Source organism: Larimichthys crocea, chromosome VI (genome assembly GCF_000972845.2).
Source record: "Larimichthys crocea isolate SSNF chromosome VI, L_crocea_2.0, whole genome shotgun sequence".
NCBI classification, from domain to species: domain Eukaryota; kingdom Metazoa; phylum Chordata; class Actinopteri; family Sciaenidae; genus Larimichthys; species Larimichthys crocea.
Genome location: NC_040016.1, coordinates 14,117,352 through 14,144,968, shown reverse-complemented (window position 1 = coordinate 14,144,968; position 27,617 = coordinate 14,117,352). Strand labels below are relative to the sequence as shown.

The 27,617-nt window shown below is 39.7% G+C and overlaps 2 protein-coding genes across 2 annotated transcripts; one reads left to right on the top strand and one right to left on the bottom strand.

Moving 5' to 3' along the window:
- Positions 1-6,563: 6,563 nt before the first annotated feature.
- On the bottom strand, positions 6,564-17,430 carry LOC104931403 (protein shisa-4). The gene is made up of 5 exons (XM_010746401.3): positions 17,214-17,430; positions 15,790-15,943; positions 15,220-15,353; positions 8,353-8,607; positions 6,564-7,692 (listed from the first exon to the last, which is right to left on the bottom strand). Exons 1-5 carry the CDS (start codon positions 17,413-17,415, stop codon positions 7,511-7,513), a joined length of 927 nt encoding a protein of 308 aa, XP_010744703.2. The 5' UTR covers positions 17,416-17,430; the 3' UTR covers positions 6,564-7,510.
- A 4,757-nt stretch (positions 17,431-22,187) lies between these two features.
- alas1 (aminolevulinate, delta-, synthase 1) lies at positions 22,188-27,354 on the top strand. The gene is made up of 11 exons (XM_010746400.3): positions 22,188-22,350; positions 23,425-23,668; positions 23,786-23,950; positions 24,045-24,191; positions 24,312-24,531; positions 25,036-25,220; positions 25,365-25,544; positions 25,703-25,867; positions 26,365-26,633; positions 26,743-26,905; positions 27,026-27,354. Exons 2-11 carry the CDS (start codon positions 23,458-23,460, stop codon positions 27,184-27,186), a joined length of 1,866 nt encoding a protein of 621 aa, XP_010744702.1. The 5' UTR covers positions 22,188-22,350; positions 23,425-23,457; the 3' UTR covers positions 27,187-27,354.
- The last annotated feature ends 263 nt before the right edge of the window (positions 27,355-27,617 follow it).

Sequence of the window (27,617 nt, the reverse complement as noted above, 5' to 3'; positions counted from 1 at the left end):
CATTAATTTATTTTTATTATATATATATATATATATATATTATATTATATATAATATTATATATATATATAATATATTATTTATATATATATATATATATATATATATATACATTTGGTATTTCCCTAGAGGGAGCTCTAGTGGATCAAAGAATGTGTTACCTGGCAGGAAAAGTATATGTGAGGCTCCCTGGTGGCGTTTGATGTGCAGTGGCGCCACCAGGGGGTGGCCACAGTGGCCCCACCAGGGGGTCACGGCCACGGCCCCCCCTACAAATTTGCTGGCCACCCACCTCACCAGTCACATGGATTCTATCGTCAGTTATGTGTTTCATCCCAAATCATTTGGGCTAAATGCACAGCCAGGTGCGACAGCGCGTGACCGGTCCCCGATTTCAAAAGGAGTGACGAGAGAAGACAGAGAAGACTACTAGTGAGTGAGTAAGTCATACATTTCTTTAGTAAAAGAAGAGGGGGGAGTATGTGTCGTGACATGTGCTTTTTAAATGCCACATGGTGCACATGGTTACAGCACCTGTTACAGAAACCTTATTTTTTGCCATTTGGAACGGGGTTACATAGCTAACGTTACCTGCTGCTTGTATATGTTATGTCAATTTGCAGACAATGAAGAGAAAGTCCACTAAAATATCTTCTTATTTTAAGAAGAAAGTGAGGCGAAAGCTTAGTGAGGAGGAGAAAGAGGAGGATGGAGGAGAGGAGAGAACAGACAGAGCATGAGGTTACACAGGCACAGCCAGCATCAAGAGCCTCAGCAAACAGCAGACCAGGGGCGAAACCAACAGGTGAATTTATGACTGTGTGGCCTAATAATGAATTTGATGGCTAGGCCAGATAGTAACGTCATCTGAAGAATGGATGTTTATAGTGTGTTTCCATTAATTACAAATCATGACATAATCACTTAAGCTTTGATTCATGTTTATTGGTAGTTCAGTTTGATTAGTCTGAATAAAAAAATGCCTATAGGCTATTATTATAGCTATAATTGATAATTACTATGGGAGGGGCTAAGTATTATTATTACTATTATTATTATATTATTTTAATGTCAGAATAACTGATTTTGCCTCTTGTTTCATCATAGATATTTCCCAGTCAAGAACAGAGCAGCCCAAGCAGCCACAACTGAAACCCTTCCCTAGAACCTATAGGGGACATGACCTTCCTCAAAGTCAGCAACTTTAGGTAGATTCAACTTTAAGGCAAGGCTACGGTTAGCCCCACTCATTCTCATACCATACACTTTTTTTTAACTGTATCACCTGTGTATTTTGAAATAAGTGTTAATGAAATGCCTGAAATTAATTTATGCCTTACAAATGTATTTTTCCTGTATTAGGATAGCAAAATTGGTTAACGTTTCTACCACAAAACAGAAACTGTAACTTTGTGGCTCCTGGGTGATCACCCACATGAAGTAGTAACACTAGTCACACACCACCACTATTTTGTGGAACTTGATCATATTTTATAGATTTGTTCTTCCTTTCCTCCGGCTGCTGCACATCAACTCTATGGTTTCCTGAGTTTTCTGTTTCTCGATAATTTTCGATCATAAGTAATGTCATTTTAACAAATACACATGTACAGTTGTCCACATGTATGACAGTGGTATTGCACTCTGAAACGGGGGCACTACCAAGAATACAATTCTACATTCAAGGCCTTGATCGTATGTGATCATGAGCTCTCTTTATCCGTTATTTCATAATTTATGAGTTACTTTCTTTGTCAATTGATTTGCCTCTAAGTTGTGGGTGCAGACAGACACAGTGCACGTTCTATTCTGAAATTCAAAACCAAAGTTGGGGAAAAACAAAAAATATGATTTTTTGAACTCTGCAGAATAAGTGGTGGTTTTTAACAAAATAAAAGCATACATAATTATCAAAGTAGCATCACTGACCATTATTCTTGGACAAGAACACAGATGAACAAGAATAAATCTCTGCTGGTATATCTTTCATAGTGAGCAAACATGGCTATAATCCGCCACACACACAATATAAAGACTCCAACTAAAGTCACCTTGGGAATCAACACTGGCCAAAGGACTGAAATCACAGACAGAACACATTTATAATACAGATTTCAGACAAAAGGCAAGCCTACAATGAAGTACACATACGCTGGTCGATGAAGAAACACGCACATTCCTTACAATTAACTTTTGCAAATTACAAAGACATGTGAAGGCATTACCCCCATTTCATTACCTGGCATGTGATTTCTCTCATGTCAGCTGGTAAAATAAATAAGCCAGCCTAGATGTGACTGAAAGTCATTCCGAGAGCTGTAACAGCGATACTTACATGAAATGAAACATTGAGTATACTTTATCTTTGACCACAATCAAAAAAAAGGAAGTTTGAAAGACAGATGTCATACGGTTTGTGGTTAGTCGCATGACCCGACTGCACTTCTCCAAATTTGACTGAATCATAAAAACAGGTCACTATAGTAAAATTACTGTCAAGGAGTTTCAGTCAGCAGAAAGCAGAAGTGACAGCTTTGTCACAGGAGAAACCATTAAGTGACAAACAGAGTGAGGAAGGCTTGTTTAGTTTTTAAAGAAAAACAACAAAAGATCACTTAAAACCTGATTGTTACGCTGGTGGCAGTCTAATAAAAGGCAATAATGATGACAATTTCAATTACATTTGACATGCAAGTAATACATACTGAGAAAGAAAATGACCTTTTTTTCGGCCCCCCCTACAAATTTGCTGGCCACCCCACTGGCCACCCCACTGGCCACCCCACTCGCCACATGGATTCTATCGTCAGTTGTGTTTCATCCCAAATCATTCGGGCTAAATGCACAGCCAGGTGCGACAGCGCGTGACCGGTCCCCGATTTCAAAAGGAGTGACGAGAGAAGACAGAAAAGACTACTAGTGAGTGATTAAGTCATACATTGCTAAGAAGAGGAGAAGAGGAGGGAGTATGTGTCGTGACATGTGCTTTTTAAATGCCACATGGTGCACATGGTTACTGCACCTGTTACAGAAACCTTATTTTTTGACATTTGGAACAGAGTTACGTGTTTGCACAATTTGCAGACAATAAAGAGAAAGTCCACCGAAATCTCTTCTTATTTTAAGAAGAAAGTGAGTACAGTGTGTTATGCCCCAGTCTAGGGGCCTAGAGCATAACAAGAAGTAGGTGTCTCAATCTTTTGAGTCCCAAGTAGCCACTTACACAAGTTTAGGTACAAACGAAAAAAAAGGTTTATTTACAAAAGTCAAAATCTCAAAAAACTATAACTAAGGTATCAGCTTCAGGGTGGACCCAGGCCAAAACAACAACCAAAACAAACTATCTTGAAAATAAATCACTTTCCTCAGAAAATCAAAATCACAATAAACTTACCTTCCTAAACTAACAAAAACAGGAGAAAACACGATTAAACAAAATGGCAGTCCACCCCTACTCTTCAAACAAAAAGCTACTTCTAAGGTCATAAGAACAGTTTTACAAAAGGACATGTGGCAATAGTTGGGAGAGGAGGAGGATGAAGAAGTGGTGTCCACCTGGCAGTCGCCATCTTGGCTCCTTAAATCTTAGGGGCTTTCAGGTACAGCCAATCACAGGCCAGGACCGGAAAATTACTCCACTAATCGCCTCCTGGGGATGGCACATCCTATTTGCATACAAAAATAGACAGCACAAGCACAGGGCACACAAAGAAACACACACAGACTACAAACAAATATGACCACAGGCATAACAAGTGGGAGAGAGATAGAGCAGCTGAGGCTTAGTGAGGAGGAGAAAGAGGAGGATGGAGGAGAGGAACAGACAGAGCAGCATGAGGTTACACAGGCACAGCCAGCATCAGAGCCTCAGCAAACAGCAGACCAGGGGCAGAACCAACAGGTGAATTTATGACTGTGTGGCCCTAATAATGAATTTGATGGCTAGGCCAGATAGTAACGTCATCTGAAGAAATGGATGTTTATAGTGTGTTTCCATTAAATTACAAATCATGACATAATCACTTAAAGCTTTTTGATTCATGTTTATTGGTAGTTCAGTTTGATTAGTCTGAATAAAAAATGCCTATAGGCTATTATTATAGCTATAATTGATAATTACTATGGAGAGGGGCTAAGTATTATTATTACTATTATTATTATTATTATTTTAATGTCAGAATAACTGATTTTGCCTCTTGTTTCATCATAGATATTTCCCAGTCAAGAACAGAGCAGCCCAAGCAGCCACAACTGAAACCCTTCCCTAGAACCTATAGGGGACATGACAACTTCCTCAAAGTCAGCAACTTTATTGGTATGATTCAACTTTTAAGGCAAGGCATACGGTTTAGCTCCCACTCATTCTTCATACTCATACACTTTTTTTTAACTGTATCACCTGTGATATTTTGAAATAAGTGTCTAATGAAATGCCTGAAAGTTAATTTATGCCTTACAAATGTATTTTTCCTGTATTAGGATAGCAAAATTGGTTAACATTTCTACCACAAAACAGAAACTGTAACTTTGTGCTCCTGGGATGATCACCCACATGAAGTATGTAACACTAAGTCACACACCACCAACTATTTTAGTTATTTTAGTGGAACTGGATCATATTTTATAGAGTTGTTCCTCCATTTCCTCCAGCTGCTGCACATCAACTCTATGGTTTCCTGAGTTTTCTGTTTCTCGATAATTTTCGATCATAAGTAATTTAAGTCATTTTAACAAATACACATGTACAGTTGTCCACATGTATGACAGTGGTATTGCACTCTGAAACTGGGGGCACTAAATCACAAGAATACAAATTTCTACATTCAAGGCCTTGATCGTATGTGATCTTATGAGCTCTCTTTATCCGTTATATATTCAATAATTCAATAGCGTTACTTTCTTTGTCATATTATTTACCTCTAAGTTGTGTAGTGCAGACATGACACAAGTGCACTGTTCTATTCTGAAAATTCAATAACCAAAGTTGGGGAAAAACAAAAAATATAGATTTTATTGAACTCTGCAGAATAAGTGGTGGTTTTTTAACAAAATAAAAGTCATGTACATATATTATCAAAGTAGCATCACTGACAATTATTCTTGGACAAGAAACACAGATGAAACAAGAATAAATCTCTGCTGGTATATCTTTCATAGTGAGCAAACATGGCTATAATCCGCACACACACAAATATAAAGACTCCAACTAAAGTCACCTTGAGGAATCAACACTGGCCAAAGGACTGAAATCACAGACAGAACACATTTATAAATACAGATTTCAGACAAAAGGCAAGCCTACAATGAAGTACACATACGCTTGGTCGATGTAAGAAACACATGCACATTCCTTACAAATTAACTTTTGCAAATTACAAAGACATGTGAAGGCATTACCCCCATTTCATTACCTGGCATGTGATTTCTCTCATGTCAGCTGGTAAAATAAAATAAGCCAGCATAGATGTGACTGAAAGTCATTCCGAGAGCTGTACCAGCGATACTTACATGAAATGAAACATTGAGTACTTTATTCTTTGACCACAATCAAAAAAAGGAACTTTGAAAGACAGATGTCATACAGTTTGTGGTTAGTCGCATGACCCGACTGCACTTCTCCAAATTTGACTGAATCATAAAAACAAGTCACTATAGTAAAATTACTGTCAAGGGATTTCAGTCAGCAGAAAGCAGAAGTGACAGCTTTGTCACAGGAGAAACCATTAAGTGACAAACAGAGTGAGGAAGGCTTGGTTTAGTTTTTAAAGAAAAACAACAAAAGATCACTTAAAACCTGATTGTTACGCTGGTGCAGTCTAATAAAAGGCAATAATGATGACAATTTCAATTACATTTGACATGGCAAGTAATACAATACTGAGAAAGAAAATGACCTTTTTTAAGATGTAAAACATGGACAGTTAACTACAAGACGTTTAAGGGCTACAAAATTCCATGGCAGCAATGTTGCAAAATCATATGGCTGGCTGAAGTGAACGTAAGCCTTCATGATACTAAAAAAACAGCACAACATTACGTGAAACAAACACCCAAGAGATTTGAAACTGTTGTAAATGACATGCACACTTAAGTTTGCTTAAGGTAATATGGCTAAGAAGGCACAGTTGTTTCTTGCATTTTATAGTATAATGTTTATATTTGTAAATGCATTGACTGAGAATTAGAAAAAACAAAAAACATCTGCTTTGGTTATTTCAAAAGCTGCCGATGCATTTCAGCTCAGTTGCGCATGCTGGGAAGAGGAAAACAATGAGAAGCAATAACCTGAGTAAAGAAAAACACATACACATGAACACATGAATTTTAAATGTTAAGCAAATTTTACATGCGTGTAAGGCTTATTTTGTTTGAGTGACAAACATTCCCTTTTGTTGGAGGCTTTGTTTCTCCGTTATGCCCGGGCCACGCCGCCTACCTGAGCAGCACATGTGCATTGCGGGAAGTCTCGCTTTGCATTTAATGTCAACGGGTTAGAGCAGCCACACAGCTTGCATGAGCAGTGGAGTTCAACCACGGCTGCAGCGGCCCGTTATCTAGTGATATGACCTTATTTGCATGTGGGGAAAAAGAAACTGACAGGAAAAGCAATCTGCTGCTAGCCATGTTGACATCAGATGAGCAACATTACAATTCTGTCTAGATTTACCACATCTGAATGTCACATTTCAGTAAAAATAAAAACATGTTTTAAGTCTGACTGTGTACTGCACCACGTGAAGCGAGGGAGCCGTCATGCACAAGTAGAGGCAGGCAGTGTGGCACGGGCGTTGCCCTCTGCTTATCAGTAGTCAACTGACGGTGGCATGTATTTCACGGACGTAATCATGAATCCTTATGTGTGAATGATTACACATTTTGGACTTCCCAGGTAACATAAAAAGCAATAACTGCCTTCCGAAACACCAGCGACTAAGGAACATGAGAAAGTAAATGAAAAATGGTTCAAAGCACTTTATCGGTCTGAAAGCAACAAAGGCTGCCACCATCAAAAACTCCTCCAAAGTTTGACCACTGACTACAATCAGGTGGGTCAGGCAAGTTCGGCCAGTGCACAATATAGACAGTGACTAGGAGGGAGGCATTGTTGAGGCATTTTCAGAAGGCTGGAAAATATCAAAACATTAATACCATTACTCTTTAAAATCAGACTCAGTGGTTTTGTGTGTAATTTACCAAGATGACTAAGATGGAGCCACTAGGAAATAAAAAACAAACAAAAACAAACAAAAAATAAACAATCTCACCAGTTGTATGCTGTAAGTCCATGCAATGAGAGCCAATCAACATTTTCACCTGGCAACTCGTCAACAGAACAGATGCACTACAACAATTACAAATGTTTCTCATATTTGACCTCCAAAAACACACGACAATCGATACGCTCAGAAATAAATTCTCATCTTGGTTCAAATTACACCTTTTCAGTTCTGCCTAATTTGAAAATGTTGCAGTACATTTAAAGTGACTGAGAGTATAGTACTGTGGTCCATTATCCAGTCTTGGGTGGCGGTGCAACAAAATCTGGGTTGTATGCTGGCTGGGCTAGGTAGTCTGGACGTGCGGGTGGAGCGTTGGGCTGTGGCTGGACGGGAGGCTGCGGAGGGTACAATGGCTGTCCGGGGGCGTATGCGGCCTGGCTGTAAGGCATTGGCTCAGGAGGGTAAGGACCGGCTGGAGACAGAAAGAAGCCATGAAAAAAAGGATGAAAGGAATTGAAATGCTTCAACAGTAACCGCAACTTGAGCTCTGTCAGAGTAACCATAAATGGTTCATTTCCTGTTTTACAGAATACAGACATGACCCAGCTGTTTAGGAGCAGCAGCAGCGATTACTCCCACTCTACTTCCGACTGCAATGTGTCATTACCACATGTTAAAGGGTGTGTTTTTACACTATGTTTGGTGACTCTAAAAAAAGCACTAAGTAATGATCAGATTTATGTAAGATAATGTTAGTCCTAAAAACTGAAAGACCATCTGTCCATTTCCTACCTACAGATCCATTTCAAAATGCACTTCTCTTTAAGTACAAAGACACTCATTATAAATAATAGTGTTTTAACTTCCTTTTTGGAATTAGTTTTAGTCAAATTTTTGTTTGAAACGTTTCTGTCTTGTTTTCTCTCTCATCAGGAAATCAATTTTGCTGTATCAAGCTGGATTCTTGTTCCAACACTGTTCTCTATGTAGCTTGAAGTTCAAACGTTGGATAACATTTATAATATTCCTTTAGCAAACATTTAGAGGAAGATTTAGACGGTTCACTGCCAACATTAATCCTGTACTCATTCCTAGTGAAGTCCTGTAACTCTTTGCCTAAATTCACACTCACTGGCTTCCTGATATGTTGGTGGGGGTCCTGGTGTGAAAGGTTGTCCCTGGTAGGGTGATGGTGCCATGGGCTGAGCTCCGTAGCCCTGGAGCATGGGCTGGGCTCCGTAACCCGGCTGGACGGGTACTGGCTGGTACTGCGGATACTGGGAGCCCTGGTAGGAATGAGGCGGTCCAGGTACTGCAGTTGGCTGTTGGGGGTACTGCTGAGGAGCGTTGGTGACCACTGTGGTGTGGGTGGTGGTAGCTATCACAGCTGTAAGCAAACACAACAAGTTCAGATTTCACTTGTTTGACAAATATACAACAAGATCATCACAATTATCTGACAGTATAAATCTGGCAGTGACACCCTGAAAACTGAGCGCAAAATAAATCCTCTCGAGTCAACTTACTACAAATTGCCCCGACATATAAACGTTACTTAATTTGCTCAAGGGTGTCATTTCCATGGTAGTGGAAAAAAACTAAAATCTCTATAAACCACTCAGCAAAATCCAGACAAGACAGGGAGAGAAGCGCTGTGGCAGGTGTGTGGCTTCTGGACTTTGTTTCCCCCAGGTTTTGTCTCCTATTTGTGTTGTTTGCTGCGGCTGTATGTAGTTTATGTTTTTGTATGCATGTTTTCAGGTTACACAAAGCACTGTCTATGAATCTATATTTTAATTATCATAAATATTCTCATAAAAAGACTATAAGATTAAATTACATTTAATCATTTATTTGACGCTTTTTCCCAAACGACACATCATCATCTATGGTGAAGTATCAATTCTCTAACAACTAAACTTTTTATGACAGACATGATATATGATATAAATACATACGTGTAAATATATAAAAACAGAAGCAAACCTCCACCCTTGTAAAGACTCTCAATGTTTCCACTTGAAGTGTAAACCCATCACTGCGCAAGTGGAATTGAAAGACAGCATTGTTTAGAAAAAAAATAAAAACCCTGTGTGTGTGTGTGTGTGTGTGTGTGTGTGCATGTCACTGTCCCACCACATGTTTTTTTTCTTCCCCCCCTAACAGGGAGGGGAGTCATCATGACCACTTCCTGTAAATGACGTGGGACAGTCTCGAGTTTTCCCCCACTGTGGTTGCCGTGGAAACAATGACTCACTAGAGGTGGAGCTCTGACATTCCTGGATGTGATCCCTGCATGCAGCAGCCAGAGTCTGGGAATCCACATTCTTGCTTGTGTTTTAGCCTACAGCTCTCTGCCGGGTATTAAGTCACTGCATGGCACAATGTGAACAAACTGACAGGAAGTGCGTTGTGTGAACCAACACAAACCACACACCCATGTCAGGTGCTTTCCTCCACTGTGGGGAATTTATTTAGAGAAGTGGGTTAAAGGGTGGACAGATGGCTGGCAGCAGAAATAATGGAGTGCAGGCAAAGAAGACTAGAGACAAGAGTCTGTCTCTGATTGCACAAAACAAAAAATAAGGCGTGGAAATCCACATGCCAAAGTTTTCCCTATTTACTGAAAGTAGTTTATAAAGATATTTAGCAACTTATATTTGCATCTCTTTGTGTTTTTCCTTTCATTCCTAACCAAGGTCCAAGTACCTTACTTTATCTTGTGTCACAGTACAGTGCTGCTCTGATGACACGTCGACAGCTGTGCTATTAATACTTTCTTTTTGGGTCCTCAAAAAACCACTACTGACTCTGCCAAACCTTTTTTTTGATGTGCTGATTTCTGACGGCAGGACTTTGAAGACTGCAATGTGAAATTCTTCTTTTACTCTTTTTCTCAATGAAACCTCCCTTCCCTTCTCAATGAAACTAGCAAGTTACGGCATGGTAAGAGACGTTTAGGATACATAAATGTTAATGCATGAGGCCTATTGTCTTTGTTTTTTTCCTACTCTACTAATAATCATTATAATAATGAATATAATCATTTGGCAGACAGAGGCCATTGTCATTACATTTTGTTATGATCTGGATATAAAATGAAACCTATGTAAAACAGACAAAGGCTTGGTTGGAGTGTTTCCATGTCATAAAACTACAGTAAGTTTACTCCCTGAAGGTTTTTGTGCAGTCACACTTAATGATGTGGGGGTTTCGCACATGCAGAGTTTCTGACGTCAAAAAGCTTAAAGTGTGGTGAGGATACAGCTCAAAAGCAGCAGCAGCAGCAGCAGTTAAACCTCAATGTGTGCGGCTGAGAGGCAAATATGGATATTGGATAAGAAGGTCCTGTGGTACTGTTTAAATAATAGACAAGAAAAGATACATTTCTATAAATTATATTATGATCTTAAGGGTTAATGGTAATGTTGGTGATATTCTGTATGTTTTCATACTGTCAAATCACAGTTCACAGTCCATTGATTCCTACTGAAATGTAACAAACACTTTTCAAACAGGGCTTATGCAGGAATCCTGAGGTTAAATTTAATACCTTTTTTAATACAATCTAAATATTTTTTAAAAACCTCAACACAACTTGCCTCTAGTCATTTAGCAAAAACAGGATCGATAAAAGGGAGGGCACGCGCACTGTTACTGTTTTACTGTCTTAGTTTTTGCCATGTAGTATTGTGCATGCGCTCCTGTTTATCAATCCAGGCAACAAGCTCCTCCAAAACCTCTGCACAGAGAGACGGTGTTGTGGCCACTACCGTCCTGAGATTGCCAGGCCTAGCAGAAGATGCGATGGCTGCAGTGCTTCCACTGACTGGTGGTGGGACTCAGTTGGAGCGGTGTACTGGGCATACTAGCAGCACAGAAATTTGACATTAATGGCTGCTCTCCCATCAAGTTGTCAGTCAACTGAACACTGTAGATAGATCCAACTACATAATTTGAGCAGTAGCCAAGTCATATTCCCCATTTGCCATTTGTGAAAGATGTTACAAGTTAGGCAACTTGACATCTGCTAAAGAAATGACACAATGCATAAGATTTCAACACCACTCTCAAATCAAGACATCAAGAATACTTGACCAACAGTGTTTTACAGGAGGATGCTTGTGAACAGCTGTTCTATTTATACTTTTCCTTTTTTCTTTTCAGTATAATTTTCAATCTATGAAATCAAACGTTTTTGTGCAAAGCTTGTTTTTTAAGTTTTACCCCAGCGATCAACCATGTACAAAACTTATCAGTAATCAGTGATGTTGTACCGTCATACTAACCACAAACTTCTTGTGAATCATTACAAGGTATCAGGGCGTTCCCGTAACCGTGGTAACTCACAGTGCCAGAGGAGAGGGAGCGACGCTGAATGTCGTTTTTACACGGATAATGTCCAGACAAAGTCCAGAGTCGTTGTTTTACACATGTAGACTCTCTGTGTCAGACGTGTTCTCACATGCTGACTAAACCTTACAAAGCGAGTCTCAAAGTGACGTCCCAGCTCTGTGATGCAGTCAAAAACTGATGCATGCTTTAAACAATACCACTGGCTGTGTGACAATATGCCAATAAAAACTTCACCCCCCTCCTCGGATATACATTGAGCTCATAAATTGCCTGTGAAATCTAAATAACGGAAATAGTGATGGAGACCTTGAATGCATGAACTCCACAGAACAATCCCGAGTCTACCACCATGCTGTAGACTCAAAACAAGTGTACCGTACAGTCTATGTAATAAATTCTGGTGAACTTTTAACAAACAAGCAAACAAACAAATCACGTGCTATAATTAAAAAAAACAACAAAAAAAACTCACAATCAGACATTTAATACTTTTTAAGGGCCTTCATTTTGTCGATTTACTACCTTTTAATACTTTTTAATATCCCGTGGACACCCTGTAAAAGGGTTAAATATTTCCCTTCAACAGCTGAGCACTGTAGTTTAGAAAATCTTCGTCAAACAGGATGAAAAGTGTATTTGTTGGAGATTATTTTTAATTTAGGGCACACTCAATTTAGGGATAGAGGGCTGTCAGAAGCTACTAATGTTATCACTTGACTTTAATTTCTAACTTCGAAACCTTGAAAAATATCAATATTCTATGGCATTTGTTTACTTCTTTATCTTTAGATCAGATGTTAAAAATAACTAAATCAACTCATTAGAAATGTTAAGCACAACAGCATCAAAGTTAACTAAGTTCTGACAATATCATCTGAAACTTTGATTCCCTTAGGCCTGACAGCTCTGAGGGGGATTGTTTAACCTTTGATGACAAATAGCTGTTGGACCAGTGACGGTACAACACAATTAGTAACAACAGTGTGCTGGGCCGTCTTGTTCAATGCTTGATCGTGCCTTTATCACTAGGTCTTGACTTGTAGAACAGCAGCATAAATTACATATGAACACAATCTTTCCAGTGATGGAACTACAGCAGTACTCTAACTCTAAATAGCAATTATTACAGACGATTATACTGAGTCATCAACCTGTGGGACACACTGTTCAGTGTCTGTGTTATTAGTAAGACCAAGCCATTGCAGTAATGAAAGTCATGTGGTGGGTGGGCCAACAGATCTTGAATAAGTCCCTTGATGTTCTGTTTTGAAAACAGAAAAAAAACTAGACAAATACTCCAACACTTTGGAAACCAAGAGTCTGATTTCTGCATTAGAACAAACCCCAAATTAGACACTGCATCTTCTGTGGCTTGATAACCTGTAAAGAGCAAGCTAGCAAAGGTTGGTTGTTGGTTGTGTGCAGGAAACCAACACATGTACAGCTACATGCTGCAGAAGCAGCAGCATATGCTGTCAATATTTGCTAGTTTAACAAACCAGCAAGTGTTGTTTTCACACATTTGTTTCTGTGGCCATTGTCTTCAAGTAGCACCTGACTGATACTGATAATAAGTCACTGCTCAGAGCGTGTGTGCTTTGTAGGAAATATATAAAATATTGCTTAACAATTGCAGTCTGACAGACATTTGGCCCATAAAATGTGAAAATATAATCCAGTGACTGACTGGAAATGCCACAAATCTGTCCAAATCTGTATGCCTACAAAGGCTTTTAGAGTCAACAGTTTTGTTATCTTTGAGTCTGAACACCGTCCTGAAGCAGAGTATCATATTGTATTGTATTTGACTCCACTGATCGCTGTTTAATTTGGAACCTGTTCTCAGTTCCCATGCCTAAATATTTGTACAGCATTTGTTTTCATTTCGATTTTCTTAGTAACAGAAGAAAAAAAATCTGCTAAACCTGCATGTGTAACAATAATATAGGATATTTACTCTCTGTGACATGCTGAAAGCAGTAACATTTTAGAAAGATGGTTCAGTATATCGCTGGTCCTTATTCAAAGGTATCATTTTAGGAATATTACAACTAGCACTGTTGTCATCTTTCTTTGTAAAATGAAGCCGTGCTTTATTCCTCACCGCTTCCAGACTCCTTGTTTTTGTAAGTATCCTGCAGCCTATGAGTTCGACATCATTGTTTTTCATTAGGCAACTGTCAGAAATACATGCCCAGCATCGAAAGAAATCGCTAAGCTGGGATCGAAAGGGAGGAAACGATTTGGAACTTGTTCTCAACTGGAAATGGTTCTTGCGTCCCATCCCATACTGATTACTAACTAACAATAACAATATCACCTTTTATCAAAAGCTTGTGGTCACTAATTGAACGGTCCACTACTGCAACAGGCTAAAATATGATATATGGTATGATTAGGTTCACCTGAATCTGAAAAGCAAATGCTATTTGGCGATACGACATTGTCATACAGTGATTTTTTTTTTTACATAAAAAAGGTGGCATGCCTTACTGTTAGTGGTATGGATGAATAGACGATGTGTGGGCGATTACAACTTTATGTTAACTGGCCCCACTCCTTCTTGCCTTAAGAGATGCTGGCTTACTGAGAAAATCTCCACAGGACTGAAACTGAACTGAATCTGTTCATCACATTACTACAAGTTTAAGAGTGGGCGGTATAGATAACATTTTCCCTTAATTATCAGTCATTTCATATAGTGATATCATAATATAGAAACTGTTTGTGGTTAAAATAACCTGATGGGAATGTCTGTTCTAGGGTAATCCAGTAATTTCAGATCCAGATCAGACCAAAGATTCATGACGAGACAGTAAACTGGTCTGTCTCTGTTTGACTTGGTATGGAGACAATAGCTTTGCCGACTGGCGCATTGCAAGTACTTGCAAGTTTCAACACATCTTGAAACTTTTGTCAGTCAGGCTTTGCTGATTAAGGCATTGATGCAATAACTTTTCTCTTTCATTTTCCTTTTGGCTTCATTTAAGTTTCAGTTTATCTTGAAACACCTGTTCAACCTCTTCCATATTAACTTGCCGTTCAGGTATTACCAGGATGTGAGCTTATCTGGATATGGCAGGTGAACTCATAAACGAGAGATATAAAAAGACAAAGACGTGGTATAAACAGCACGATAAAATCTCTGACAGTGGACAAAACTCATATCATATCCTGGTATATATTGTTATTTTTCACAGTGTGTAACTCGTGCCACCTTATCATTAAACCTGAATTAGCCTTTTAAAGATTGTAACCTGGTAGTTAGTCTGGTCACATACTGTAAGTCATCAGAAAAAATCACAATGTTTTTTTTTTTTATAAGTCTACAGAAGAGAAAGAGGAAGCTTCACTGATGAACAAAAAGTTAGGGTTTTGTCGGTGGTTAATATGAGTCTATTAAATATGGCATCAGTTCCTCACTGATACAAAAAATGTTTGCGTCCACATCCGAGTGCAGGAGCACATTAAGTCAAATCGATAAATGAAACCACGGCCTGTTTTCAGCTCCAAAAACATTCACTGTTGAAAATCCAAAAGCAATCAAACTCTTGGCCAAAGACCAAGCTGCAAGTTCCATATCTAAAAACATAATTTTCAACAAACAATACACTGTATTAATTGTGAACTGAGGGCTACTTACGTCTCGGCTTGCGGCACATCTTGTACAGGCAGCAGCAGGGACAGACACAGCAGCAGATGAAGATGAGCAAAATGGCGGCAAAGCCACTGATACCGAGGATCATGGGCATTGGTGAGTGAAAGTTAAAAACTTCACTGAAAAAGAACAGAAGAAGAAGAAATCATGCAAAACAACATTTGTCACAACCATATCTTGTGCGGTGATCACTACTGGGAATCATAAATACATCAGTTCTCTATTATAGACACAGAACTGCTGCTCAGTTTATTAAATCCATCCAATGTTGCTGATTAACTGAATATCAGACATGTTATAGATCTGCTATGTGAATACAGACTTCTGCTGCGAGAAACTGATTCACACATTATCTTTGTAATGGTGGTCGCACACAGGAAGACGCCACTTCCTGTCACTTCACTTGCATAATCACTGCATAAGGAGTTGCAACAACACTTAGCCACCATTATTACACAAGAAAGAAGAGGAAAGCACTGATCAACTGCAGATCTACAGTTAATACTGAGAATGATAGGTTCATTATCTAGAACAGAATAAAACTGAATAAAATACCAGTCCTCTTGTTGATCCTCTGAAAGACGCATAAAAGTATCTTGACAGCAGTATCTGTTGCTGCAGGTACCACAGCAAAATCCAATCCAGCATGACTTAGATGAGTGGTACTCGCCGGTTATATCTGTGTAGGACTGACAGTTCTTACTGCCCGCTGTAATAGAGCAGAGACAGAGACAGACAATGAAAACAAAGCTACAGGGGTGATTTCACTGAAAGAGACTCGGGATGATGGCACAAAGGGCGATCAATGAAACACACACGCATCAACCCACCTAAAAGAAGACGTCACTGTTTTGTTTTTTTTAGGAGTTTACGCACTAACCCGCCACTTCATTAGATACACTTGTACGATCCAATGTGATCCAATACGGCAACTGGGCCATAAATTCAACTTTTATGAAGCTCAGAATGTTTCAGTTTTTGTCGACACTGTCAGAGAGGTTTTCATTTAACTAGTAAGGCTGAGCAATTTTATCGATCCTGCGATATATTTATCGATCTCCTGTTGCCCCAGAAAATACAGATTTTTCAGCCGTGAGTATCGATACTTTACGTTTTATATTATTAAAGTGTTAGTGGGCGCAGTGTCTTTAAAAGGTCTTTCTAATATCTGTATACAAGTCCTCTCATGTATGTGTGAAAGTGAAACATACTGGCTGGTTGGCATATATTCGCTTGATGGTCGAGCTCTTGAACGACCCAAAAAAGATGTTAAACACTATTAAATTATTTGTTAATGGACAGAAACTTCACAGGCAACTACTTTTTAAATCATCTATCATTTTTTGCTGCTTTTTGTAATCATATATACCAGTGAAATGGATGTTTGGGTTGTTGGTGCAGACGGAAATAAATCAATACGAGTGTTGCCTTGTGCCCTTTTTTAGCTTTATATGGACAATACTCACTAGTTGTAGCTGTACAGTATAATTAATAGTTGTTTACATGAACACTGACATGTGGTGTTAACACAAAATACACATTCAGCTGCCATTTCACAAGCTTAAACGTTATGTTCGTTGTGTCATGGGTTATAATGAGATGTGTCTTATTTATTAATGAGGGTATTTCAGCCAGAGCTGAATTCATCTTCATGAATACTGCAACGGCTCATGTTTTTTCATGACATGAGACAACGTTATTTATATTTTATGTGGTCAAACATGACAAAGTAACATGTGTCCGTGTGTCTTTTAGTTTATCTAACTTTAAAATATATTAATTAAGCACCATTAGCTGGCTAGCTGCTAGTTTAACGTTAAACCTATGTAAGCGAAGCTAACGTCACTGTGGCATCGCCCCGGCTAACCTGAGCTAACGCTAGGCAGACACATTAAACAACGCGAACAACAACGTGAGAGACAAAGAGGAGCACACACACACACACAAACACAGCTTTTAGAAAAAAAACAACAACTTACCAGACACACAGGGAGCCAAGGTCACACATAAAACCAACACAACGACACCGGACAGGCCTGACGCCATGGCTACTTCCAAGACTCCTGGTTCAGTCAGGAAAACGTTGGACTCTCCTCCGACTGTTACTGACCCGACGAGCGGCGGCTGCTGCACAGACTGTCTGACAACAAGACTGCGAGCGAGCGAGCAGGATCCGCCCATCTTTCCGTCATGATGTTTCCCCTGTCTGTCTGTTTTTTTTTTTTTAAAGCTGAAACATTTTACGAAGCATGAATACACAGAGTGAGCGAATGAACGTACTGCTACCACTGTTTAGTTTTTGTTGTTGTTGTTGAATGTAATAAATAAAGCGTGCCAGTCCCTGTGGGATCCTGTCGACCCCCTGTGCTATGTGTAGTAACAGTGGTAGAAAGTAACTAAGTACATTTAGCTACTCAAGTCATGTACTTAAGTACAGTTTTACCTGAGTTTTTTTTTTATATAACTTTTATTTACCAATTGTAAGACAAAGACATGTACACTGACAGTGCATGCCAGCATACAATTTCTTACAGAAATACAATACAGTGCATACAAAAATAGTTTCTTTTCTTTTTTCTTCTTTTTAAACACATTAAGAACTTACGTGAACAACCCCCCTCCCCCAACCCTCTTACATAATTAAAGTGCAGTACAAATAAGTAGGTATTTACCTGAGATTTATAGTTTGTTTTACTTTAATACTTCCACTTCACGACAATTCAGAGCTAAATATTCTAGATTTTTATCACACTACATTTCTCTGATAACTTAGATTTATATTATGTTGAAATAAAATCAACAATTAGGTTGTACAGTATATTTTGATGACTTTTACACACACATAACAAAGTATTTCTACACTGCAGTAGCCTATTGCTTCTTCTACCACTTGTAACTAAGTATATTTACTCAAATACCGAAGGCCCATTTCACCTACTGGCCAGGTGTGTGTACACACACAAGGGATTTGACTCTAGTTACATGTTGCTTTCAAGATATAGACATAGTACAGCTAAAAAACAAGAACTTTGACAGGAAAACATACAGACTATGTATGAAATGTATGCTGAAATAAATATGGTTTATACAGTATGTTATATTGTGTACATTGTTATGGGTATTTTAAAGAAAACCCCTTAAATAAGAAGGATCGGATTCAAAACATCAAAGTTTAAGTTGAAATTATTGTTCTTGTACAAGAGGAGCGTTTCACAGTGCAACACACTAAAGGGGTTACAGAGAAAAAGGCTCTCTGAGGTTTTTGAGGTTCTTAGTTGGTTCTTATACATCTCCCTAAAGATGGGCTGTCTCAACCCCTGCAAATTGTTAACAGACAATTTGCATATAAAGCATCTAAACAGTTTTCTTCAACATATCCCCTAATGAGTAGCCAGTATGTCCCCAATCTAGATGTCTTCTTCCTCTTCCTCTCTGGCCGGTCCCTGGGCCTCATTCTGTTCTGGAATCCCTCTATTCATACATTAAAAAAACTAAATGTAAACAGTGAGAATAATAATTTATAATTTAGGTTACTGCACATGTAATGTTCCTGTACTGTGTGTCTGGTTTTATGTTGTGTCTGGTAGTTTTGGCATACAAAGTTCTGTGGCGCCTCCCAGAGGGGAGAAGTTCAAACAGTTTGTGCTTGGGGTGTGATGGATCTGCAGTGACATTTCCTGACTCTGGATATGTAGAGGTCATGAATGGAGGGCGGACTGGCACTGATGTTCAGTCCTGACTGTTCCTTGTAATCTGTTCTGTTCAGAGAACACACTGAATGATGGGTTTTATTCATACTTTATACTTTTACTTCACACTTTTACTTTTCTTCAGAGAAAGATAGTGCACTTTTTCCCCTCTACATTTAGAGCTGTAGTTACTAATTACTTCATGAATTTAGATATAACATACAAAACATCAGTTTATCACTTCATGAATTTAGATATAACATACAAAACATCAGTTTATCACACTGTAAAATATGATTATTTATCATTATTATTATCATCAGCTGCAACAATGAAATGCTGTCAGATGGCATAAAAACTTTCCCATTCAAGTGTAGTGAAGGTGTGTGTAAAGCAACATGACATGGGAATACTAAAGTAAAGTAACACAAAACTGTACATGAGTAAATATATGCACTACACCTTAGCTCTGAGGTTGTTTACACTTCCCATCAGAGGCAGACGATATGCAGAGTGGAAGGTGAGTCAGACATGTGGTACCAGGTACACACAGATTCCCCTCAGGCCTTACTCACACTGGACTGTGGAAAATGACAAATATCTATTTTTTTCTGTTGTTGAGTAAATAAAAAAAAAACTAAAGACTTGGGTAGAAATGGATAAGCAGGCAGAATAATACAAAATAAAGTAACGTAAAAAAAACTGATGTGTTATTAATGTTATTATCGTAGTCCCTCATTGTCACATAAGGACCATCTGGCTGGGGAACTTTCACTCGACTCTTAAAACTCTTTTGCCACCCACAACTGTAAAACTCATGTAGCAAATGATTTCAGGATCAGTACATCAAATATGTATAAACAGACTTTTTAGATCCACTTGTGTCCAGCATTTTATCCAGTGTTGTATGTACTTATTTGTGTCCCAAACATGCTAATAAAAAGTAAATAAATATACCTATATGTGTAAGTTATTGTACTAAAGGGTGTAGGCTATGGTGCATTTATTTGTATCTGGATAGTTGTGGTGTTGAAAAATGTGTGTTCTATAGTTGAGAAGTGAGTAGAAAGCCTCCTTCTGGGTGTCACTCATGTAGTCAAACTCAGCTGTTCCTGTGGATGTATGTAGGATGTCAAAAGTTCAATCCTGCAGGTAAAACTTTAAACAGAGCCAAAGCATGAAAAGATCTGTAGATGCTGAGGAGGTGTCAATAAGACTAAACTAGAAGATGAAAGACAGATTGAGGATATCACAGAAAATGAATTTTATAGATCAGATATAAAGGTATTTACATCTCTATATTTATAAGATCATTTCTAAACACTCCTATTGGTGTAAACAAAATAATAAATGCAAAAATAGATGTTAGTTTATTTATGTTTTTTCTTTTCTTTAAATATTGGAAATCATGAACTGGTAAAGCCACAGTTGTTACACTGCCCATAATGAATGGAAATGTGTTGTGACTTTTACAATCGAACAGATTAGTATTTCTTTGCTGTTGCATGTTCGTTTTCTTTTCTCCTCACTTTTCTATGGGGGTAGACCACTGACTCAAAATGAACACATCTCAAACAATTTCAACAACAAATGGGGTGTATATAGTTTATGTAGATTAAGTTAAACTTCCGCTTTTATGCTAGTGATTACTTCAGGGGGTTGCAAAGTCTGACACTGTCGACCTCCCCTCAGATAAAGCTTGGAAAAGGAGCCCCACCCCCCTTAATTGCTAGTTTCACTCAGTTCCTGTATGCCTATGGGATCATGACTATTAGGGCACTCTTCAGTTGATGCAAGATAGCCTAATATTGATGTATGATACACCTTCAGACTGCACCAAATGCAAAATAAGTCTATCCTAATGCATTTACATGTATTAGTTTCTGACACTGGGAAAGTGTGAAAAACCATCAAATTGTATCTCTGACCTATTTCTTTAACCAAGTCACACACATGTATGCTAATTTATGTGATTTCCTTTGATAACTAATGTAATTACTATTGTACTATTTATCACTTCCATTCACTGAGCCTGCCCTGAAACTGAGCCCTACCAGGGAGGCCAGCCTCACACACTATGTTTCTGATGCACTGTAGATGTCACATTTTCTTCCACAATAACACAAGCAAACACACTCAGCACAGACTTACAGAACATAGAACCAGTTAAGGTTCAATGTCTCTTTTTCAACACCAGAGGTCACATGTGCACAGGAAATCTCTCCACCACGTCTACTAATCTAATCTTTGAGTCTTGAGCTGAAGCCATGCAAGTCTGCAACAAGTTTACACCACCCTGTACCAAAGTTAGCCGTACTATATTTGAAGGAGCAGTTTGAGACACCACTTTTGTCATAAACAGACATGCATTAATGTCCTTGTGAATGTAATCCTCAAGTCAACTTTAATGTCAACACTGCCATCTGTACAGGACATACAGAGAATTGAAATATCATTCCCCTCATATCCCTGGTGCAAAACAAGCAATAAACATGAAATATACAAATATATACAAGTGTAAAGAGATATAAAAAGATATAATTAATGTAAATATAGCTATGTAAAAAGACATAAACCGTATAAACAGTCTAACCAGTGTGAATATAGCAAATGTAAAAAGTAAAAATGTAAACAGTATAAACAATTTAAACGTAGATGGCATACAGCGATTTGACTGTACAGAGTGATATTAACAGCTTCATCCCCCACACCATAAGACTGCTAAACTCCAGACAACCCCCCTCACATGCATATAACACTAGTCACTTTACTTTACATTGATACTGAGAACTGTTACTATTTGCACTATTCATATTTATATATCACATTTCTGTAAATAAGTCACTTTTTTTAAAAATTCTTTTTATATTTTATTTTATTCTACTTTATACTTCATATACTTTATATCTATACTGTTATTACCTGTCTTCTGTTTTTATTTTTATTTGCAACCAAATCGGGCTCAAACGTCATTAAAAGTCATTAAAAACAGCAGCTGGTTTGTAAAAAAAAAAAAAATCACTGGAAAATGTCAGTAATGTTGATAAACTTGGGTTAATTTATATGCAATTTAAGCAATAATAACGTATCAAGTGTGTTTATACATTTAAAGCCAGTGTAAGCTCAAACATCTCCTGAGAAAACATCTGGAAACTGGAGACGAGAGTTTGATTACACACGTCTGTTGTGATTCACCGTTGACGTCAAGATATCGCGAGATCTCGTCGCCGGTCTCGCCCCTGGTCTTTATAAGCGCTGGCACGTCCTCGTCCTCCTCGTTCGTCCTCAGTGCAGGATAACGAAGCAGTCATCTTCTCCTTCGCCTTTAAAACAAGAAGAAAAGCGAGCGACACCCTACAGAGAGCCACATTAGATCCGCTGCTGTCATCCTGCCCACCACACGACCGGTGAAGAAGTTTTCCTAGAGGTAAGTTTCTTATTTCTCGTCTTTTATCATCCCTCACTTCTGACTGTAGCTAATGTTAGCAGCCTAGCTAACGTTAGGCTAGGAGGTCAACCGGCAAGGACCACGAGCGAGTGTGTCTGACGTCAGGACTGTGGTGGATTAACCTTTTTTTAAACACTGCAACATTTCTGTCTGTTAATATAACATAACTCGTTAGGGACGAGTCGTGACTGCTGCTTTCTTAATGCTTAATAAGCAACACACGCGGTGCGAGCCATCGCTTTAAAACTTGCAAACCATTGATTGATTGATTGTGTGTGTGTGTGTGTACAACGTGAAAAATAAACAACCACAGGCGTGTGTCAACAACATTGTCTTAATCCTGCCTGTAAATATATAAACGCTGCAAGCGGGGTTACCGGAAAATAGGTTACAACATATGACAGGATGCAGTGTACAGCGGGGCCCCTGGCATGATTTAATCACTGGAGAATAAATCACGATATTTGATTAAATTTATCACCACGACAAGCTTATAAGTAGCTTATTTGGCTGTTGTTATTACTACTATTTAAGTAACCTCGGTTAAGCTCAGTGGGCGACCTTTGCTCGGCTCTTTCCTCGAAGTTATAAGTAGGAAAAAATGTTGGCGTGATCACCCTGTCGAGGAATGTGTAGACCTGGTTTCTTTCTGCCTGGGGTGAAGGGTATGACACAGGCAGAGAGGTAATGCAATCAGACTACATTTACGTGTGTATTGGAGTGTAATGATCACTCAGTAATGACACTTGTTGCAATGATTCAAGTAGTTAACCCAGTCTAAGAAATATGAAGATACAATATTAATGATTAAATATTATTTAAGTGTCACTTAAAGGCTCGCACGAACCCTTTTTGAGCTTTAAAACCAGCCCGGCTTGAAAGTCCATTATTGACCCTGTCACCTCTGTACAGCCTCGGGTTGACCATTTATTGACTTTTTTTTTTCTCGCCATGCAAATAGCTTGCAAAACAGGTTATTTTAGCATACGCAGATAAGTATCTGTACTGCCCAAAGCACAAGTTTTAAAGTGAAGTTTCGTCCGTCTCCTTTAGCTCTCTGGACAATCGTCATCCTCGCTGCTGATCATGGATCTGCTGTTGCGTCGCTGTCCGTTCCTGGGCCGTGTGCCCCAGACCTTCTTCCAGCAGACCAAAAAGTCTCTGATGGGTTACGCCCAGCGATGCCCCGTCATGATGGAGCTGGCTTCTAAACCCATGGCTCCGTCGATGGCACGAGCCCTCTGCTCGTCTTCCTCATCCCACCAGGACACTGAGAACACCATGTCTGCCAGTGAAGGTGAGCGTGACATAGGAGTAGATGTTTTTTTATTACTGCTGTAGCTCATGCTGTTTATATGTAGGTAATTATGCTGTATCTGAAGTCTAAAACTTCTTTTTTTTTGTCCACTTGTAGGCCCCAAGCTGCCTTCTGGACACCCTATCCCACCCCCAGGCCAGGGCATGGCCTCCAAATGCCCTTTCCTGGCTGCTGAGATGGGCCAGAAGAACAGCAGTGTTGTCCGTCAGGTCGGCATTGAGTTCCAAGAGGATGTTCAGGAAATCCGCACCGTCCAGAAAGGTAAGAGCTGTTAAGAATTTGATTAAGCTACATTGTTTTAGCCCATTGTTTTGTATATGATCTAAGACTATTTTCTCTTTGTCCTCTGTTTTAGAAGTGTCCCCTGCCCAGCTGAAGGAACCATCCTTGACTGGCACCCTTAAGGGAAGTGGAAATGCGCAGACTGATCTAATGAAGACCCTCTTGAAGCAGCGTCCTAAAACGGTCTCCCACTTGCTGCAGGACAACTTGTCAGGCAGTAGTAAGTTTTATTTGTGTCTAGCGTAAATGTCGTTTCACAGCACTGCTTTCATCATCATTGCTTCACCGGTAACAATGCAAGCCCACGTTAAGCAAGCTTCGTCTTCCTCTTCTGTTACAGTGTCCCGCTTCCAATACGATAACTTTCTTGAGAAGAAGATAGTGGAGAAGAAGAATGACCACACATACCGTGTGTTTAAGACCGTGAATCGTCTGGCCAACGAGTTCCCGATGGCCGACGACTTCACAGGCTCTCTAGAGGACAAGAGGGAGGTGTCCGTTTGGTGCAGCAACGACTATCTGGGCATGAGTCGACACCCACGGGTCACGCAATCCATCATGTGAGTACAGGAGAAGTTGTTTGTGAGTGTTATGTAGGAAAAAATGCACCACACTTAATTCGGCCCACTGCGGCATTATTTGTTATGTAAATAGACGCATTTGTCTTGTCTGTGTGTCCTGTTGATGCCACAGTGAGGTCAGAGAACGAAAGAAACCGAGAAACGTTGAGACATGGCACGTAATAATTGAATCTGACCTGACATCCACCCATGGGTGATGCAAGACATTGTTTGTGTGGGTGCAGAGTGTTAGTTGGTCATAGTTTACACGTTAATCCCAAGAGGGGGCCCAGTGAAGGGGATGTTTTCCTTCAAGCTTGTTTGAGCTTGCCTAGCTCTCTTATTCCCTCTGCATCAATAACACCTTGAATCAAAGTGTCACTAACTAATAAGCAACTCCCCATCTTCATTATTTACTTGTAATCTTACTCTGCCATAAGATGTGCAGCTTCAGAAAACGGAGAGAGAAAGAAACTCTTGTTTTGTCTTGCCCTCTGTTTCCAGGAATACTTTACAAAAGCATGGCTCAGGGGCGGGAGGAACCAGGAACATTTCCGGGACCAGCAAATTCCACGTGGAGCTGGAACAAGAACTGGCTGACCTTCACAACAAGGACGCTGCGTTGCTTTTCACCTCGTGCTTTGTCGCCAACGATTCCACCCTCTTCACCCTCGCTAAGATGCTGCCAGGTATCCAGAAAGTTTCCCTATGTTTTACAATAGATCCTGCATTTCTGTGTCTATAGTTAGTAAGTTAGTGTGTCACATTCATGCATTAAATTGTAATAAACATTCTGTTCTGACATCCTCTTTTTTTTATTATTACTATTTTAGGTTGTGAGATCTACTCTGACGCTGGCAACCATGCCTCAATGATCCAGGGCATCAGGAACAGTGGCGCAAAGAAATTTATTTTCCGCCACAATGACGTCGGCCATCTACGAGAGCTCATACAGAAGGGAGACCCCACAAAACCGAAGATCGTGGCCTTTGAGACCGTCCATTCCATGGATGGTTAGTTTGGGATGATTCAAAATTATTTTTATAAAGCTAACGTATTAATTATGAAAATGTTAGTTATAGTTTAGTTATTTAGGAAAGGACATGTAGTTTATAAATGTGGGGTTCGACTATAACAAGCTATTGTGTGCCTGCACTTTTCTGTAACACAGGTGCCGTGTGTCCGCTGGAGGAGATGTGCGATGTGGCTCATGAGTTTGGTGCCATCACCTTCGTAGACGAGGTTCACGCTGTGGGCCTGTATGGCGCGAAAGGTGGCGGCATTGGAGACAGGGATGGCGTCATGCACAAGATGGATATCATCTCAGGGACACTAGGTCAGTATGATAACCTTTACTAAGACAAACAACTGATTATGTGAACCATCATCGTTCACATAGCTGGTTAGTTGTCACTATGTTTATCTTTTATTTTATTTCTTGTTTTCTTTATTTTCCATTTCTCCGTTTTTCCCAGGTAGTGGGAATCTCATAGCTCTCATTTGCTGTTACACTAAGAATAAGGCCTCATCTGTGTCACCCAATATGCCAGAGGGCTCAAAGAAGCTGGAGCAGCTCTGTTGTTGCTAGGATACTGTAGGGTCTTGTTGCGCTCTTATTGAATTACTCTCTTGTGTCTGTGTGTCGCTTTCAAGCTGAAGGGGCAATTATTTCTAACTCAGGAGATCTACAGCCCACGTAATCCTGCAGCTGCCATTTCAGGGTAGTCTAGCTTGTGAGATTGCAGTGGGAGGATTTTGCATAGAGAAGTGGAGCGTAAAGGAACATCAGTTTTTAAACCAGAATAACCGCCTATGTGCTATGTCCTCTTCCAGGAAAGGCCTTCGGCTGTGTGGGCGGCTACATTGCGAGTACCGCCGCCTTGGTGGACACGGTGCGTTCCTACGCGGCGGGTTTCATCTTCACCACCTCTCTGCCACCAATGCTGTTAGCAGGAGCCAGGCAGTCGATCCAGGTCCTTAAAAGCGAAGAGGGTCGCACACTGAGGCGGAAACACCAGCGCAACGTCAAGCTGCTCAGGCAGATGCTGATGGACTCCGGGCTGCCCGTGGTACACTGCCCCAGCCACATCATCCCAATCCGGGTAATTTTAATTTATTTTAAAGCTTAATGACATGAAAAGATTGACCAATGTATAACCATCGTCTCCACAATGGCTCCATTCTAATAGTGTGCATGTCTGTCATGTCTAGGTATCAAACGCTGAGAAGAACACGGAGGTGTGTGACATCATGATGAGTCGCCACAACATCTACGTGCAGGCCATCAACTACCCAACCGTCGCCAGGGGAGATGAGCTCCTGCGTATTGCCCCAACACCTCACCACACCCCTGAGATGATGAAATACTTTGTTGGTAAGAACATCTAGCATTCTCGTTCAAGTACACTCGTAGTTAAAATGTAAAATTCACAGATTAAACTTTCCCCTCATTTATAAAACTTGACCTCCACTCTTCTCCGTCTTCCCTCTACAGAGAGGCTGGTGCACACATGGAAGGAGGTCGGCCTGCCGCTGAAGCCTCACTCCTCAGCAGAGTGCACCTTCTGCCAGCAGCCGCTGCACTTCGACCTGATGAGCGAGCGAGAAAAATCGTACTTCAACGGCCTCAGCCACCTGATCTCAGCCTGCGCATAACACTACTTACTACTGCTGGCTAGAGATGGCACATGTTATCTCAACACCCATTCCTCTGTCACTGTCAGAATGTATTAATTATCTTTTATAAGTCCTCCTACACATATTATTTAAAATAGTCTATGATCAGATGTTATATAACCTCAAAATAAAATTTGAGAAGAAGAGCTTGTTTGACTGTCTTGCATTCTTTTCTTGAGTTTGTATAAAGCAGCTGCTGACTTCATAAGGAGCCATGAATGAGAAGGGAAGAGCACTTAGGATAAAAAAAGACTTTATTGATCCCATTCTGGGAAAACAGGAGCTTACAACATACAAGGTGGATAAGAAAAATACTCATAAATGAATAAATGGGGACCTGTAGAGTGGACTTCCCATGCATGAAAGTCCTTCCTGCAGTGACTTAGTTCTTGCTGTTCATTATGTTTCCT